Source organism: Myxine glutinosa, chromosome 5 (genome assembly GCF_964187855.1).
Source record: "Myxine glutinosa chromosome 5, kmMyxGlut1.1, whole genome shotgun sequence".
Taxonomy (NCBI): Eukaryota; Metazoa; Chordata; class Myxini; order Myxiniformes; family Myxinidae; genus Myxine; species Myxine glutinosa.
Genome location: NC_136265.1, coordinates 99,978,609 through 99,997,396, shown reverse-complemented (window position 1 = coordinate 99,997,396; position 18,788 = coordinate 99,978,609). Strand labels below are relative to the sequence as shown.

Sequence of the window (18,788 nt, the reverse complement as noted above, 5' to 3'; positions counted from 1 at the left end):
GCATGCACCGTGCTCGCCTGGAAGCCACGCACTGCATGGCAAGCTTAAAGAGAATGCAGCTTGCTACGGGGGTTGGAGTGCGCAGTGGTGAGGTGCGGTGGGGTGCCTAACATGAGCTGGGCTGTGTGTGGAAGCCTCGGTACGAGTACATAGGCTATGAGCCAGACCCTCAAATTTTCGACATTATGCTCAATCAGAGGGAGGATGGCTAACAGTTATTTTTGGCAAGGCCAGGGATCCTAGTGCTGAAAAAAATGTGATAGCAGTGTGAAACTCTTAGCCGTATCTGTGTTATCATCACATTTGTCAGACCACCCCAATAACGCTTTCGGTAATTTTTCCGCCTAAGATTTAGGGGGTAGGGTTCGTTTTGGGGCTTTCAAATAATATCTCCTATATGTATCAGTTAGTGTTGTATACCAGGTGAAAGGTAATTGAATTATCTTTCACATGATGTATAGAAAGTGCCTGTGTGATATATAGTAACCTCTTTATGATCATTAAAACATAATTATTTCCGCCAACCCTCAAAAATTTATCACAAAATCCCCAATGAAAACAAAATTAGGCAAAAATTCAGTTTGGCGGATATTAAATGAATTTTTGAATTTGAGAAACACACAGTATGATTAAAGTCAAATTTGGGCCTTAAATCTCATACACCTTGATAAAGATGAGAAAATCCAATATACAGTAGTTGCTGTAACCATGACCTAAAATCCATAAATGTATATCTTTCCGCTCTTATGATATATTGATTTACATTTTACGATTTTTGACCGACAGCATGTATATAGTTTGTATACCATTATTGGTCTAAAAATAGTATATATAATATTGGGATGTCAGCCATATATAGGCCAAAAAGTACTGAAATTGGTGTCAGAAATGTCTAATTCTAAAAATATGAAGGCATTATGACCAAACTGTATGTGGTGTTCTTGAATATACCACAGACGTATGATGCATGTGATGATTAACCTACTCCATGTATATGTATGTATCCTGATGTACCCTAACTTGGCGAGATAATTTACATCATATTCATGCAAACGTTTTTAGTCTTGTAGTGTTGTATGGTTCTCTTATATTACCAGCTATACATAAAGTAAACCAAAGGAAAACAATGTACTTTCTATTTAAGCAACATATATTTATAGACATCATACCATAAAGTACACGAGTTATCAATTCAGCGTAAACCATATTTGTTACACATATGTACATGATCTTTCTCCATACAGTTCTACAATTCAGAAGTTATCCTCGTCATCGTCGTCGTCTTCTTCATCGTCTTCTGCCGAACTGTCATCACTCTCACCATACACTCTCTGGTTGTCACATGTGGTGAGTTTGCACATGTCTGTGCACTTCAAACCACTGGCCATGCAGACACACATGGGTAGTGTGCATCTTTTCGAACAGGTGTATGCCAGTAAATCCAGAACCGCCTGTGGTGCGGGCTGTCCTTGCATCCAGTCGACTGCCAGCTGCACGCGACCATCCTGGGTATCCCAGTGCCATCCTTTCCCGATTGGACTCGGTACTGCTGGATCCATCTTGAGACTCCTCTTCCAAATAGCGGCTTGATAGTTGGCTCGCTGTGCATGTTTGGTTAAGCAGTCTTTGCACGGAGGTAGCTGGTGACTGTCGATTTCTCCCCTCTTGGCACAGAACAGGTGATATCTCAAGTCATTCACCTTCACTGTCCACGACTTCAGTGCGTACATGAGACAAGTGAAGTTCTCCAATTTATCCATCAGTTCCTCACTGACGTCCCAGCCCTCTCCCAGCTGTGTACATGCATCCTGCACATCTTTGTTGGTTCTGATGAGTTTTAGTGCAGTCAGTTTTCCTCGTCCAGCGAACGTGCTGACTGTGTCGCATCCGGTATAGGCATGCATTCCAATTAGGGCCTGACATACATTTGTGCCGACTGACTTTCCTATTTTCCCTATGTCTAGGATTTTAGCCCTTGCTTTGGTGCCACATTTCGGAAACAACTTGGCATGAATCTTGGTATGAAATGCCAAGCCAATGACAAGTACGTCGGTGTCATCTGAGCTAATAAGCACAGACTGGTATCCATGTGCGGCAGCATGGGCAGCATGCAAGAACAGACGACCATCTGCTTCCTCGTGTGTGCTTTCCAGGGCCACTACTTCTTGGCTAGCATCAGATGTGATCTGATAACACTTGTCATCGCATGTTACAAAGAGAACCTTTCCCTGTAGGCATCTGATGTACTCTGGTTTCTTCCACTCTTCGACCAGGAACATGATATGACTTGACTTGTTCCCAACATAGCTGAGAAACTTGCGCCATTGCCTTACAATTTGAGATGCCGTGATGTTTTTCAGCTCAAGTCCAAGTTCTTCCCCCCTGGTTAACCGTTCGCTGTTTTTGATGGAAGTCTCCTTGTAGGTGTCAAAGACGTCATCGATCCTCTGGCTACTGCATCCATCCTTCAGGGCCATGGATAGGACAATCATGGCCACTTCGGCAAATGTAGTTTGATCACCTGCCACCTTCTGTATAAGGAGCATCCCGTCAATAATTATTGTTGCCGAATTGTCGGGTATCCTTTCAGCCGGGGTCACAGTCCTTTGCAAGGCCGTGGCTAGGGCAGCTTTGTTGGTTTTCCGTAGAAGGCCTTCGGGTGTCGCCAGGGCCCATGGCAAGGGACCTAGAGGATGAGATAGCACCTCTGCCATGTGAAGATCTCGGCCCTGTGCCATCACGATAATTCTACCAAATAGAGCTCTGTCTGCTTGAAGAATTACTGCCCTGCCATTGCTTCTGCATTCCTTCTTCTTAGAGAGGTTGCTGAAAGTCTTCAGCTTGTTCAGTTGCAAAGGGTCATGGAATTTCTTGATTGGTGGGTTGCTCTCAAGTCGCTCAATCTTGAAGTTTGTGTAGCACTTGTGTCCGACTTCCCATGCTTTCTCCAGATCCTTGGCAATATTTGGAGGGGCTGCGCGTGCGGTGGAAATACTGATGAGAGAGCTGGCCATAGTGAATGGGTTCACCCAACTCTGGATCAGAGTTATCAGTGATGATACAGCATCCTCATCTTTCTTGATCCGTGTTTGCTGCAGATCCGCGTGTTGTACGTGTGTGTTGCTCACATTCACCATTTCCCTCATCTGGCGGAGAAACGCACTCCTGTGTTCGGATGTGACATAGTAGCGCTTCACTGCTCCAGATTTCAAGTTGAACCTGGTAGTGCCACCTGGTGTCTGTGTGTCTTTGTTGACAGTGACCTCAGTAGTTTGGTCAACTGGAATGTGTCCAAACGGATTGCTTTTTGACATTTGAACTGAGAAGTACCCAGCCGAGAACGCTTGGAAGATGCCAGGGTGCTGCGTTGGAAGGTTTGTCATTTGTGCGTAGTATGCTGATAAATACCGTGCATAGTTGATTTTGTCGTATGCGAAGCACCAAGGAATCATGGCTTGGATAGCAGATAGATGTAATGGCCAATTACCTTCTCGGGAAGCGCGCAGTAGAGCAAGCAAGACCGTTTCAACGATATCCACGTACGACATCCAGAATGACGACAATTCACCATTATCATGACGAAGGTGATGCAGGCATTGCTTCCAAACAGCCTGAACTTCTTCACACGATTGATCTTCCAACAAGTTGTTCCACTGGCTCTCATCTTGTCCCAATTCAGCAACTTCTGCTAACAACGTAGTGACCGTCTGTGTTGCCTCTGGTCGCATCTTTTCCAACCAAGGGAGAAATTCAATCCACGCAAGCCTCATGAATGCTTCGTAGATGCTCTTATGTACACGGACTGCTCGGTTGTACATCTTCCCCTCCATAACCCGATTGAGTGAGCCTTCTGCGACGATTCCTGTTTCGATGCAAAAGTCTCTAAGACCAGCATCTTGGAAACGAGCACCAAGAATCGACATCACATTGCAGATTGTGTGGAACGTGCCGAGGCGAAGTACGATGTTAGCATATGTGTCTGTGTGTTTCCAGACGATCTCGGCAGCCTTAGCATACAGGGCCTGATCCATGACGACGACGATGTCCTGCAAGTGTAGGATCTGTCGGACGCTTTCAGACTGCTTCAAGATTTCTGCGACTGTGGACATCTCTGTAGCTGGTGCATTTATTGTAGGCATATATCTAACAATATCCTGAGAGACGCTGATAGATGCCCTGACGGTGATGTTGAATCCTGTCCAACTTGGTGTTTTTTGTGTTACTGGGTCCACCTGACGGGCAATGACCCAAAGAAGATTCTTGATTTGAGCAACTTCCATAGCCATCTTGTTTTCCGCTGCAGCTGTTGATAATGTTTGTAGTGGATGAGGCCCAACACGTTCACCTGCAATGTAGACAGGCAGTGTTTCTTCTGTTATGCAGACTGTTCTTTGCTTGAGCTTCTCGATCTTCGGAAGTGGCTCCTTTGGAAGGTGTGGTCCATACATTTTGGCCTGCACTGCAATGCCATTGACTCGATGTGTTGTTCCTTTCCCGGTCAGCGTCTCTTCCAGTCTATCAATGTTATCCCATGCCAAGTTTGTGAATACATACGGCTGGATGCTGCTTGGTAGGACTGTTTGCTCATTTAAGTTTGCTGCAAGTTTTTGAAGACATAGTGCAGTGTCATTTTCCTCCAGTTGAGTGTAGGATATTGCATGTCCAAGATGGTTCAATGTGCGAATTAGTTCTACGTTCCCTGTGAGAGTCTTAACTGCATATGGGAGCAACATGTGTTTCGGAGGCTTTTGTTGTCCACAGCTCACTGCATCGATAATGTCCTGGCTGAAAGATTGCATCAGCATGATGACCCTGTTTGATGGAAGCTCGTTTTCCGGATCTCCAGTCAAGAGGCCAAGCATAAAGCGCTGGAGATAGACGGGAACGACGAAAGAGTCATTGTCGGCGTCGGCTGGATGATAGGGCCATGGAGTTGGTTTGTTATCCTTCCTTATCATCGATCTGATGTGTGTCGATGTCTGATCAATGACTTTGGACATGTTTGATGATATCCCTTTCCAAATGCTCAGTTGTTGTTTAAGTGTTTGTATTTCTTTGACAGCATCTTGTAGTGTTACATTATCAGGTACGACAATCAGTTTTCCACTGTTGTCTTGAAAGATGTGAACGCTATTTCCAAGATAAGTTTCCAGTTTCCGTGCGAGGTTTTTTCTTGTAGCAGTTCTTATCCCATGCAACCCTCTTGATGTCATTATCGATTGTAGGTGCTCTACCAGCGTTGTCATCCTAACAATTTCCTTATTCGGGATTATATGGTTCCGGATGTATACTAGCAACTCATTGTATGCTTCTTCTTCAGTGTAGTCAGATTCGTTTGTGGCGGCCGTGTTTCTGTCATGTGCATCTTTAGTGCTTGGTCTCGTGTAACTTCTGTAGCAAGAGAAATGGTATCGTGCTTCAGCTGCCACAATGTCTCTACTTGTGGCAGCCATGATTTTCGTGTCACATTTACGCACGGCGCTGTTTCGCAGTGTTTCATCTGCTCTCAGATCAACAGCCTTGCTCAACTTTTCACGGGATGACGTTCCCTTGCACCACTTGGTCTTTCCACAGAATATACAATCCGGTTCATAGATGCGTGATTCCGAAGATGCCCTTCTGGCTTGTCTCTTGCTCGCTGAACATGTTGCAGCAGCTTCGTCGGTTAAATTGGATTCAGCTTTTCGTTTCAGTGCTTCCAAATCTTGCTTCATGGTGAACACGCTCCTGCACTGCCTGTGGTAGAATACTCGGGGAATCTCCTTCTCTGGCAGCGACTGAGCAAGGTCGAGAATGGGTGCATGGTTCCGTATTTTGGCCGCATCCAGCAATGTAGTCCACGAATCGAATGTTTGAGGGCTTATGAGCGGATCTTCTGGTTTGACATCTAACGATAGCTTATGAATGATACAAACGTCCTTGGGAACTTTCTGAGTGATCGCAATCTCCATTGCAAGTATTTGTTCAATTGTCTATCTGCGGTACACTCTGTTTCACCACCACCAATATCACCACCACCGTCTCACCTGGAAAGACACATAATATCGAATGAGACCACCACCACCACCACTACTACAAATTAGCATCAGTTGCTATAGTTGCTTAAAAATGTATTCTGCACCAACAAATCTACAAAGAGAAATACATTAGATGTCGTGCACCGCTGTCATGGTTGCAAATCACCTAAAATATAATGAAAATATTGACATTGATGACAACATTCGTATTAGCATGTCTACACATATTGCATTGAATTTCATTGCACATCATGATCATATGTGTGAGGATATTGACTCTAATTATACTGTATGTGTGTCTCAAATCGAAACATACCTTTTACATACCTTTTGATTTTTGCCTATTTTTGTTCCTAAAATTGGGGATTTTGTGATGAAGTTTTGAGAGTTGGTGGAAATAATTATGTTTTAATTAATCATTATAAAGAGGTTACTATAGATCACACAGGCACTTTCTATACATCATTTGAAAGGTAATTCAATAACCTTTTACCTGATATACCACACTAGCTGATATATACACGTGATATTATTTGAGAGCCAAAAAACTAACCCCACCCCCTAAATCTTAAGCGGGAAAAATGACCCGAAAAGCGATAAATGGGTGATCTGACAAATGTGATGATAACACAGATACGGCTAAGAGTTTCACACTGCTATCACATTTTTTTCAGCACTAGGGACCTTGGCCTTGCCAAAAATAACTGTTAGCCATCCTCCCTCTGATTGAGCATGGTCGACCCCTCGGCTCATAGCCTAGTAGTGCCTGCTCGAAGGTTCGCCTACCGGAACAAGCCACGCACAAGTCGTATCGGATCCAGGACAAGTTAGGCTGCCTCCGGAGTTAGGCGATGGTGCAGTGACACCACTCATACATCAACCCTGCATCACCCCCTCATCATAAGTCCCTCCCCTCGCATCATAACAGCCCTGCCTGGCTGGATGAGGTGAGCTCACCAAAAGTTCAATTACCAAAACATTTAGTTATCCAATAATCAAGGTCAGTAAGCATTTGATGAAATGAAACATTTAAACGTCTGCCTGTCATCTTCTATCACTTCATAACACTTTACAGTTCAGGAACAAGTTGGAACAACTCGGGAATAAACAAACAGATCCCAACAGAAGTGATGGAGATCACACAACTCACCATTCGTCTGGTCGCTTGGCTCCTCTTCCAGGTCACTTGGCTCTTCTTCCAGGTCGCTTGGCTCCTCCTCTTCCTCCATTTTTATCTGCATAATCTCAGCAGATCCTTCCAGTTCCTCAACCTTCATTCCACACTCGCGCACAGTCGGCTTTTCCGATTCCGGCTGCTCACGACTGGAATCCTTCCGGCGGCCAACTTGAGCGTACATTGTGGGTGAACCTATAGAAAGGCAGTAAACATACCACTCTTCCTCACGTTTGCTCCACCTTGAGTACCTTGATCCCACACAGTACCTACATGTGAAATACCTCTGTATGTGAGACCTTGTTCTCTAGCCAAATCAGTTGCAGCACCTTAAACGTTCACCACACCAATACGCAACATGACACCCCCAAAAATAAATTGTTCATATTGCAGGTTCTTGAGACAATACTGTAATTGTATTACATGTGGAGGTAAATTTTGATTTGGCCACATAAAATACATATAAATGTGTAAATATTAATATAAAATGTGAGGTTGCTGCACCTGCATGGGCAAAAGAAAAAAGCAGTAAGGAGAGCTGTGGATATGGCGAAGATTGATATGGAAGAAGAGGTGTTCAACAAGTTGGAAGGTCTCTATTTATTCAATCATTTTTATAAATATATGGGCTAAGGCTCGTAGTGGACGTATGCATGAACACACACACACACATACACACACACACACACGAACACACGTGTTTTTTAGGATACACCATCTTCTTACTGGATGGCCATTGGCTCACTAGAGGAGCTCATCCACCCTTTGCCAGGTGTTGTTTTTGGTCCTGGCAGGGAGTCACGGTCACCCTCCCCACTTGCAAAGCCAGTGAGGGGTGTTGGTTTAGTCACCGACAAACCGACCGTGCAGCAGGTAGCACTGCGTTAAACTTTACCAGTGGCAGTCCCAAAAGACAGACCTGACTAAAAGTAGTTGTTAGTGCAAAAGTAGTTTACCTAAAAGTAGTAAAAGTGGTTGGAAGAAGATGATCTATAAATTGGCTCGAGACAGGGATGAGTGTCGTAAGGACATGAAGCTAGTGGCAAAGACTTATACTCTGTATTTAAGGAGAGACAGACAGACAGATACAGACAGACAGACAGAGAGAGAGAGAGAGAGAGAGAGAGAGAGAGAGAGAGAGAGAGAGAGAGAGAGAATGAATATAAGGTGTGGGAATGATATTTCAAAGCTGTTGAACCTGGAAGGAAGCAACGGCAACCTGGAGCTGCCGTGTTATGTGGAGGGTAAAGTGGAGCTGGTGAAGGTCATGGAGGAGAGGTGCTAACAGCATTAAGAGGATGAAGAAGGGAAGAGGGACAGGCATTGATTAGGTGTGTACAGTGATGATAATTGCAGTGGGAGAAGTCAGAGTCAGTTGGAAGAAGGGGCTGTTGAATGCATGTTTGAGAGAGGGTTCAGTTCTGGTGGATTGGAGGACAGGGTTAATTGTGCCGATATGGAAGGGGGGGGGGGGGGGGAATGTTCAAGATTCAGGAAAGTTCAGGGGCATTACACTCCTTAGTCATGTTATGAAGATGTAGAAGGGAATTATTCTGGATGGGAGGATAAGGAAGAGGGTGGAGAAAGAGATTGGAGAAGAGCAGCAAGCATTGAGAAAGGGTAGGGGGCCGACGGGTGGGATGTTCACGCTCAGACACCTGGTGGAGAAGGGAAGGTTGGAGGTGCAAGGTGAAATGGCATTGGGATTTGCGGATCCGGAGAAGGCCGACAACACTGTCCCGGGAGAGATGGTGATGGCGACACTGAGATGGATGGGAGTGATGGAAGCAGAGGTGAGTTTGGTGGAAGTGATGTACAAGGGAACGAAGGGAAGAGTTTTTGTTGGTCCTCGGATGTCTGAGGAGTTCAGTGTGGATGTCGGTTTGAGGGAGGGAAGCGCTCACTAGAGGAGCATACCTCACTAGAGCTCACTAGAGGAGCATTATAAACTCCTGTTTATAATGGTGATTCAAAGTTCCGGCCCTGGTCAGTGTGCAGTTCCCTTGGTACGCCAAACCGGGAGAAGAATCCTTCAACTAGAACCTGAGCTACCAGCCGGGCTTCCTGGATGGGCATTGGGTAGGCTTCTGGCTATTTTGTGAAATAGTCCATTGCCACCATGATGTACCGGTTTGCTCTGCGGGTGGCTGGCAGGGGCCCAACCACATCTACTGCCATTCGCTCAAGCGGCGCTCCGACGTTGTACACCTGGAGCGGGGCCTTGCGCGCACGGGGAGATCCCTTCTTACCGCAGCAGAGGTCGCAGGATCTCACCCAATTTTGAATGTCCCTGCCCGAATTCACCCAGTAGAACCTCTGCCGCAATTTTGCCAAAGTTTTGGCCATGCCCAAATGCCCCATCATCCTTGTCCCATGTACGTGCCCCATAACCACTTCCTTCAATTTGTCCGGAACAACGATCAACCAGGAAGCTACATCGCCCATTGGTGTTACCCATTTCCGATACAAATGGCCATCCTTCAAACCCAACACCTGCCATTGTGCCAAATACACCTTTACCTGGGCCCCGTGCGGAGCAATTTCCTCCCAAGAAGGTCTTTCCCCCCCCCCCCCCCCCCCCCATCCAATGAAAAAAGAGGGCCCAAAACAAGATCCTCCCTTTGATTCTCTCACCAAATCATATCGCCTAATCCAGGTGGGGGTTGTGGCAAAGTTTGTTGGGTCACTCTCGCGGCACATAGGCATGCATCAATTTGATCCTGCCCAATTGGATCCTTGGCTTCTTGCCTGTCACAGAATATACACTGTACCTCCCAACAGGGGTGCCGAGAGAGAGCATCTGCATTGGCATGTGCTTTGCTGGGCCGATGTTGCACAGTGAAATTATACTGCTGCAGCCTCTCAAGCCACCTTGCAATTTGTCCCTCCGGCTCTTTGAAACAAAGAAGCCATTGCATGGAGGCATGATCCACTCGGATCACAAACTCCCTCCCATAAAGGTAAGGGTGAAAGTGTCCAACTGCAGACAGTAGGGCCAATAGTTATTTGCGGGTAACGCAATAATTTCGCTCGGGCCTCGAAAGTGCCCGACTGTAATATGCAATAACCCTCTCGACTCCCTGTTGAATTAGTGACAGCACAGCTCCCAATCCTTCCTGGCTCGCATCTGTGTCCAGGATGTAATTGCCATCATCCGTCACGTATGCCAAAACTGGGGCCTCTACCAGACGTTGTTTTAGATGATTGAACGCCTCGATGCAGCTCTCTGGACCATACAAATTTGGCTCCTTTCTCCGTCAATTTGTGCGAGGGTCTTGCAATTTCTGGAAAGTTTGCCACAAATCTCCTGTGGTAAGAGAAGAGGCCCAAAAATCCTTTGGGGGTGACTTCTCTGACATTTTTGGGGGTGCGGCACTCTTTTACCGATTTTACCTTTTCCGGATCAGTGGTCACGCCGCTCTCGTTAATCACGTGACCCAGGTAAGTCACCTCCCTCCTGAAAATTTTGCACTTGTTCAGGTTCAATTTCAACCCAGCACCCCTTAACCTCGCAAATACCTCTGACAAATTTTTGGCAGCGTGTTCAAATGTGGAAGTGTGGACCAATACATCATCCAAATAGACAAGGCAAGTCTGCCATGGTAAGGCAATTAGGACACATTCCATCAGACGCTCAAACGTGGCAGGGGTATTGCACAATCCAAAAGGCATGACTACAAACTGCCAGAGACCTTTTCCTGTGGGAGAACACCATTTTCTCTCTCGCCTTTTTATCAATCTCCACCTGCCAATAACCACTCTTTAAATCCAATGTTGAGAACCATTTTGAGCCTGAAATGGCATAGAGGGTGTCATCAATCCTTGGCAGGGGATACGAGTATTTGAGTGTCACATGATTGAGCTGGTGATAATCCACACAGAAACGAGTGGTCCCGTCCTTCTTCTTCACTAGCACAATGGGTGACACCCAAGGACTCATCAAGGGCTCGATAAATCCAGCTCTTTCCATTTTTCTCACCTGTTCTTCTGCATCCTCTTTCTTAGCGAAAGGGAGCCGCCGTGGCGGTTAGCAAACAGGCCGAGCCTCACCAGTATTATTTTGGTAAATGACAAGGCTCGTGTGCCCAACATCCTCGAGGGAGAGAGAGAAAACATCCAAGATCTTACCAACCAAATTGTGCAATGTCTCTTCCAGCTCCGATGTTAGGCCCTCTTCAGAGCGTCGTCATGTCCCGCACTCCCTCGGGCCAATCAGTTTCCCCCAAAATTTTCCCTTTTTCTAGCCGTACTGGCAAGCATGTGGATCCACCTCTGGTGACCTCAACTACGCTACTGCACTTGGCTACGACAGCTTCGCCCCTTACCGTGTGAGGGCTTTCAGACAAGTTGAGTAGCCGAACCACCAACATCGGCCCACGAGCGTCCACAAGGGTGCAACCCACCACCAATCCTTCGGTCCCCTGTGAGGACCACGGCTCCACTAGCCCAAGCTGGCCAATGTAGTGAGCACCTGCTGACAACTCCGCCATTACCATGGCCTCGGACCTGGGAGGCACGGTCATAGTGCGTGGCATCTCCAGCCACGTCCCCTGCACCTCCTCGTCATCCCCCAGTACAACCAAAAGACACTGGCCAAACAACCCGGCCACCCACACCAGCACATTGACCTCCAGACTGCCCGAAACTCTATCCCTACAATCTGCACCTCAATATTGGCGCCCCCCCCCCCCCCACCTCCCTTCACTCCCCGTAGCCAGTTGAAGGCTGTGTCCCACTAACCTTTCAATTTTTGTCCCAGCCTCCAACACACTGAAATTCATAATGGTGTCACTGGCCCCAGTGTACATCACGGCTTGAAAAAATTTCCCCTCATTTTTGCATCTAACCCTCAAATTAACCGTGCCAATTTTTCCACAATTCACTATTTTCACCAAAGGAGGGCACTTCTCCATACACTTGCCCGCCGAGCATGGCACAGTATGCGCAGCTAGTCCTCATTTATCTGCCATTTGATCCCATGGCTCTCTTCCCAAACCGAGAGTCCACAAATCACAACAGAACATCGGTGGAAGATCATGCTCTTACAATCATGTTCCACAGATGCTTCATTGGTTGCCCAGTGGGCTGAAACCCACTCCTGTCCATGCGGTTCGACCCACACCCATAGACCAGCACAGCATGGCAGGTCACCACATGCTGGCTGTCCCAGAGTCTCAGGGAGAGGCCAGGCTGCATGCCCGGGCGGTCACCACATCAGGCCCTTATTGGCCGTCCGTGGTGCCGCCACCAAAGCGTGGCCTATAACACCTCCCCCAAGTGGTCCTGCTGATGCACCATGGCAGGTTTCCAGTAGTAACCACCTTGGTCCCCCACAGAGGTCTCAACCCCCTCCAGGGGTTGTGCTGGGTATCTGTCGGGCTTGTCGGTGTTGTATGTGCCTGAGTTTGTTTCCTGACAGCCATCGTCTTATCGCAGGCCATTTTATTCTAACCACAAAGGTCAGGTCACAAGAGGTAGGATGGACAGGGGGATTTATTCTTCTTCCCGAAGCTACATTGCACAAGTGCCACCCTCCGTGTGGCCACAGTCACACTTAATCTGACCACACAGAGCTGACTTAAGTTACAGGTTTCTTCTTCTTCACGACATACGGAGCATGGTAATCGATACAATTCTACCTGGACTAAGGTAATCATTGCCTTATCCCCAACAAATGTAACAATATCAATTAGTGGCAGTGCACACTGTACTGCAAAGCACTATCACTATCCTATGTAGCCCTATGGCAGCTGTAGGCTTGTCAGGTAGCATCATTCACTGCCAGGATACGTGCGGTGTATTCTTCCAGAGAAAATGTACTAAATCCAGGCCAAATTGGGATTGGTGAATCCTTTTGAGGAAATTTCGAGGTCTGCCTCAAAGGCACCAAAAGACTTGCAATGCCAAAATTATTGGCAAAGGACATGATGCATTTTAGAAACCTTTCACACACCTTGTTAGTTCAGCAATGTCGTCAGAGATTTAAAGGGGCATTGGGATGATAAGGCACTTTCATCCTCCCCATTCTTGTCAAAAGGCAGGAGGGGGTGATTCTTCCCACCCCTACCCCAGCTGTGCAGGTCTCTCTGGTCATGAGTGACGTGTTAGTGGCAGGGGAGCAAGAGGAAGAAAAAGAACAAGAAAAAGAAGGCAGATAGAATGAGAATACAAAGAAAGGGAGAAATGGGGGAAGAGGTGAGAGGAGTGAGAAAGTTGGAGAGGGGGAGAGGTGTAGACATGAGTAGGGGGAGTATATAGGAGGTGTGGGGCAGGGCATGGGTAAGGAGGGGAAGAGGGGAGTAGGTGGAGTAGATAACACCAGAGGGGGGAAAGGGGGGACAGGTGGGGTAGTGGGGGTGGGGATTGGTGGAATGGAGGGGGAGGGAGGGGAAAAAGGAAGCAAAAGATGAGGAAAGAGGAAGGAAATGGACTGAAAACGTGAAGGAGAGGGGTGAAATCTCGCGAGAGATTTCGCGAGATCTCGGAGACGGTGGGAGGGATTTTCGAAGCTCCACACGGTCTCCACGTTTTTCGTCTTGGCAGTATCCTGGCAGTATCCGCACGTATCCTGGCAGTGAATGATGCTACCTGACAAGCCTACAGCTGCCATAGGGCTACATAGGATAGTGATAGTGCTTTGCAGTACAGTGTGCACTGCCACTAATTGATATTGTTACATTTGTCGGGGATAAGGCAATTATCATTTATCACACACCTTTATCTTTATCTTTATCTTTACCTTTATCTTTATCACACACCTATAAACAACATTCTACCTTAGTCCAGGTAGAATTGTATCGATTACCATGCTCCGGAATCTCTCTCGAATCTTGGAAATCTCGCGAGATCTCGGAGACGGTGGGAGGGATTTTCGAAGCTCCACACGGTCTCCACGTTTTTCGAAGTTAAGTCTGTTCACAATTGTATTTTGTCGAAACTGTATTTATCTTTCGGTGTGTGAAGTTATTGTGTGCAACTTTGGTTGTTTCTCGGTGTTTATCTTTCATAAATTGATCGTCTGTTTGCCGTGTCGCGAGCAAGGCCTTTGCCGCGTCGCGAACGATTTGAAATCGAAGTTAAGTGATTGTTCCCATTTGTATTTTCGTTAAAACTGTATTTATTTATGGTGTTGTACGTATATTGTGTCCCGACGAAGATTTTTCGGTGCAAATCTTTCATACCTGTATTGAAAATCGTGTTAATTCGTGTCGTGTCTTGAGGCCTTGTACAGTGTGCACTGTACAACCTTGAGGCTTTGTTTTTCTCTCAGCGGTCCGTCGTTTGTGATCCAATAACTTTCGTTCTCTGTATTCCCAGTCTTTTCACCCATAGCCTACTTCCTTGTGTAAATCTCAACTCAAAAAAAAAAAAAAAAAAAAAAAAAAAAAAACATTTCCTTCTCTGTTCTCATTCGTTTATTCATTCTTATTCGTTCGTTCGTTCGTTCTTCGACCACATGTTTCTCCCCCATTTCCCCAGATAGTTTTCACTCATTAACCTTCAATGTTTACACTTTCCCCTCAAGTTATGTATTCCGTCATATTTTAAAACACCTTTTTCTTCTTCTTCTTTAAAAGGCTGCTTTCGACTTGCTCACCAAATCAATTCATCCCAAAAAAAATATCCATCTCCTATAGTGCCTTTTTTCTACATTCCCTAAACTCTCCTGCACTCCATCCTCCATCCAGCGTCCTTAAACGTATTTTTAACTCGAAGGTCACAAGAAACTCATTTTGCAATAAATGTTCGTTTCCCATAAATCGTACACTTTCAAAAATCCAATCTCACCCCTCCCCTCCAAATCTTCCCCATAACCCCTCCCCTCCAAATCTTCCCCATCACCCCTCCCCTCCAAATCTTCCCCATCACCCATCCCTTTCAAATCTCCCCCCTTGCCCCCTCCCTCCTAAACTACCCCCTCACCCCTCCCCGCCAAGACGACGCCCCCTCGCCCCTCCCCTCCTAGACTCCTGCCTCACCCCTCCCCTCCAAATCTCCCCCCTTATCCCATCCCTTTCAAATCCCTCCCCTTGTCCCTTCCCTCCCAAACTCCCCCCTCACCCCTCCCCTTCAAATCTCCCCACCCTCATTGCTTCTCAATTTCCCCCCTCTCACTCCCCCTCCTCAAAGCGTCCTCCCCGCTTCTTCCCCCTTCAAACTCTCACCTCCATCTCCCCCAACCTTCTGCCTCGCTCTTCCCCCTCCTCAAATAACACCTCATTGTGGCTCACCCAATCACCATCAAACCTTTTGTCCGCCCCATCCTTCCCTTTCTCCGAGCTATTCTGAAATCTCTGACACACATTCAACAGCTCTCCCAACCTCTTCCACCTCTTCCACATCTTACCCTACCCCTCCTCCCCCCTGTTCTGTATCTGATGCTCCCCCTTCCTCTTCATTAACGGTATGGACCTCAAACATCTGGGGCCTTCGTTCAAACTTAACTGATCTCTCCATACAGGTTGCTTCTGTCAAACCAGACGTGATCTGCTTAACAGAAACTTTCCTCCTTTATGATGTCTCTGATTCCATAGTATCTCTCCCGGTCTACTCCCTCCTCCGGTATGATAGACCTGAGCCTCGTCCTGGAGGCAGGGTTGCTATCTTTATCAAAAACTCTCTTCCTCACTCGCCCTGCACTGCACTCTCTCCACCTCACCCCCAGGAATACCTCTGGCTACGGCTTCCCCTTCGCTCCCACCTCTTGTTCATATGTGTGTTGTACCGTCCACCAAACAGTGATGACTCCATCTACATCTCGCTGTCTGATGATATGGACCAACTTCTATCTACTCATCCCAACTCTCTCTTCCTCATATGTGGTGATTTCAACTGTCATCATGCCAGTTGGCTGGGTGTGGGTACCTCTCTCACCAGCCATGGCTCCTCAGCAAAGGACTTCTGCGACTCACTGGGACTGACACAATCTGTCAATTTCCCGACCCGGATCTCAGTCAACGGAACATCTTCTCTTCTGGACTTGGTTATGACTAACTTCCCTGAAAATGTCTGCTGCTCTTCTTCTGCTCCGATCGGATCATCTGATCATGTCCTTGTTAAAGTGGACATCTCTCTGACCATCCTCAGGGAGCCTGCTCAGCATCGACGAGTCTTCCATTTCACTCAGGCCAACTGGCACGGTCTTCAAGCAGCCATCAATCATCTGGACTGGTCTCCCATCTCTACCACCTCTGACATCAACTCATCCTGGGAATTCTTCCAAAGTAAATTGCTCTCTCTCATGCACAGATTTATCCCATCTCGTCTTCAGTTGTCATACCCTTCCTCCCGTCCATGGTACACGGAATCTTGTGGTGAGGCTGTTGCCCAGAAACAACTTGCCTTCGTCTCCTGGAAAGCAAATCCAACGGAAGGAAATCTCATTTCCTTTCACAAAGCCCGAAACAAGTGTGTGTCCACCCTCAGGAGAGCCAGGAAACAATATCTCTCCGTTCTCAAGACCGAACTCTCTTATCTGTCTCCCTCTTCCAAATCCTGGTGGTGTCTGGTCAAATCCGTTTCTGGTGTTTGTTCCCCCTCCATCCCCTCCCTTACCTCAAACGGCTACACAGCTGACTCCGCACGTGAAAAAGCTGAATGCCTCAACTCTGTGTTTGCCTCTAAATCTTGCGTCCCAAACCCATCCCTCTCTGTACCCACCATACCCAGTCGTACACTGCTGCTCCTGGACTCCGTGTCCTTTCCTCCTGACAAGGTGGAAAAGTTTCTGTCAACCCTCGACTCTGATTCTGCAACTGGACCCGACGGCATCAGCCCACGGGTCCTAAAATCCTGCTCTGCTGCTCTATCTCACCCTCTCTCTGTTCTCTTCACCCTCTCTTTTGCTCAAGGTCAACTGCCATCTGCTTGGAAATCAGCCAACATCAACGCTTTGCACAAAAAAGGTGCAAAAACAGATCCTAGCAACTACAGACCAATCAGCCTTCTCCCAATTATCAGCAAAGTCATGGAATCCATCATTGCTTCGGATATGAAATCTTTCCTCTTCTCCAATGGCTTGATCTCTGATCATCAATTTGGTTTCAGACCAGGTCACTCTACTCTGGACATGCTGCTTCTGCTGTCTCAACAATGGATGGAGGTCCTCAATGCCAAACAGGAAATTAGAGCTGTCTCCCTCGACATATCACGTGCCTTCGACACGGTCTGGCACCCCGCTCTGCTCACCAAACTCTCCTCCTTTGGTATCCATGGAAATCTCCACGCATGGCTGGCGGACTTCCTCTCTAGTCGTCGTCAACGTGTGGCCCTGAATGGGTTTCTCTCATCTCCTCTTCCTGTTCAGGCTGGAGTTTCCCAAGGCAGTGTTCTGGGCCCCGTGCTTTTTCTGGTCTTCATCAATGATCTCTCTGACTCTCTCGAAAATCCTCTCTATCTCTTTGCTGATGGCTCCACTCTCTGCCGCTCCATTCCTCTTCCCTCAGATCGGCAGTCTGCTGCCTCCTCACTCTCTGAAGACCTGGACAAAATCACAGTCTGGTCAAACAAGTGGAACATGTCTTTCAATCCTGACAAATCTCACACTCTTACTATGTCTCTCCGAAAAGATCGACTGGACAACCCTCCCATCTACTTTCTCAACAATCCTCTCCAAGAAGTTCTGTCGCTCAAGATTTTGGGTCTCACTATCTGCCATGATCTTTCTTGGGAAAACCACATTTCCAAGCTGGCCTCCAAAGCCAGTCGCCGACTGGACATCCTCCGTCGTGCGAAGTCCTTCCTCGGCACACCTGAGCTCCTCACCACATACAAGGCTTTCATCCGCAGCTCAATGGAATACTGTTCTCCCCTATGGGCCGGTGCTCCTGCCTCACACCTAGCTCGGCTTCACGCTGTTGAAACCAAAGCTTTCAGAATTATTGGAATCTCCCGCGATGAAGCTATCTCTGAGGGCCTTTCACTCACTCACCGCAGGCAGGTAGGTGGTCTTTCTGTCTTCTACCGAATCCTCTCCGGCCTTGCACCCCCAGCTCTCTCTGTGCTCTGTCCCCCAAATATTCCTACAGGTCGCACAAGATCTGCCAGCAACCCTCTGATGGTTAAACTGCCGAAATCTCGGCTCTCTGCTCACCTTCACTCTTTCATTCCTCTTTTCTCCCGCCTGTGGAACAAACTCCCACACTCCCTTCAATCCCTCTCCTCCCTCCAGGTCTTTAAAACAGCTGTTCACCACCATCTCTTATCTTCCCCCATCCATAACCTTGATCTTTTCTACCCCCACTAATTCACCCCAGATCCACCTTGTTTGAAATTCCAACTTCTTTCCTGGAAGTCCTGGCAGTGTCCATATGTTTTATACCTCTCCCACCGCCCCCTTCCCATGCCCCCCCCCCCCCCCCCCCAAAGCCCTCGCCCTCTCTCAGATCTCTCGATGTCTCCATGTCTCTCGGTCCCTGCTCTCAAATGTTGTGTTTGTGTCCTTCCCCCTCTCTCCCCATCTTGTCTACCGCTCCCGATGTTATATGTTTTATGTGTCGGTTTGTCTTTCTGTGTGATTAATGTTCGCTCTTTCACGAGCCTCGATCTTGTATACAAAAAAAAAAAAAAAAAAGGATAAGCCTGAATGGGCATTGGGC

The 18,788-nt window shown here is 47.3% G+C and overlaps 1 protein-coding gene across 1 annotated transcript in view; it reads right to left on the bottom strand.

Moving 5' to 3' along the window:
* The window catches only part of LOC137417804 (uncharacterized), a 107,898-nt gene that overhangs the window by 72,735 nt on the left and 16,375 nt on the right, over positions 1-18,788 (bottom strand). Inside the window, exon 3 of the mRNA XM_078777392.1 lies at positions 7,168-7,386. Within this exon, the coding sequence (XP_078633518.1) occupies positions 7,168-7,375 (208 nt within the window). The 5' untranslated portion in view covers positions 7,376-7,386. The remainder of the gene's footprint in view (positions 1-7,167; positions 7,387-18,788) is intronic.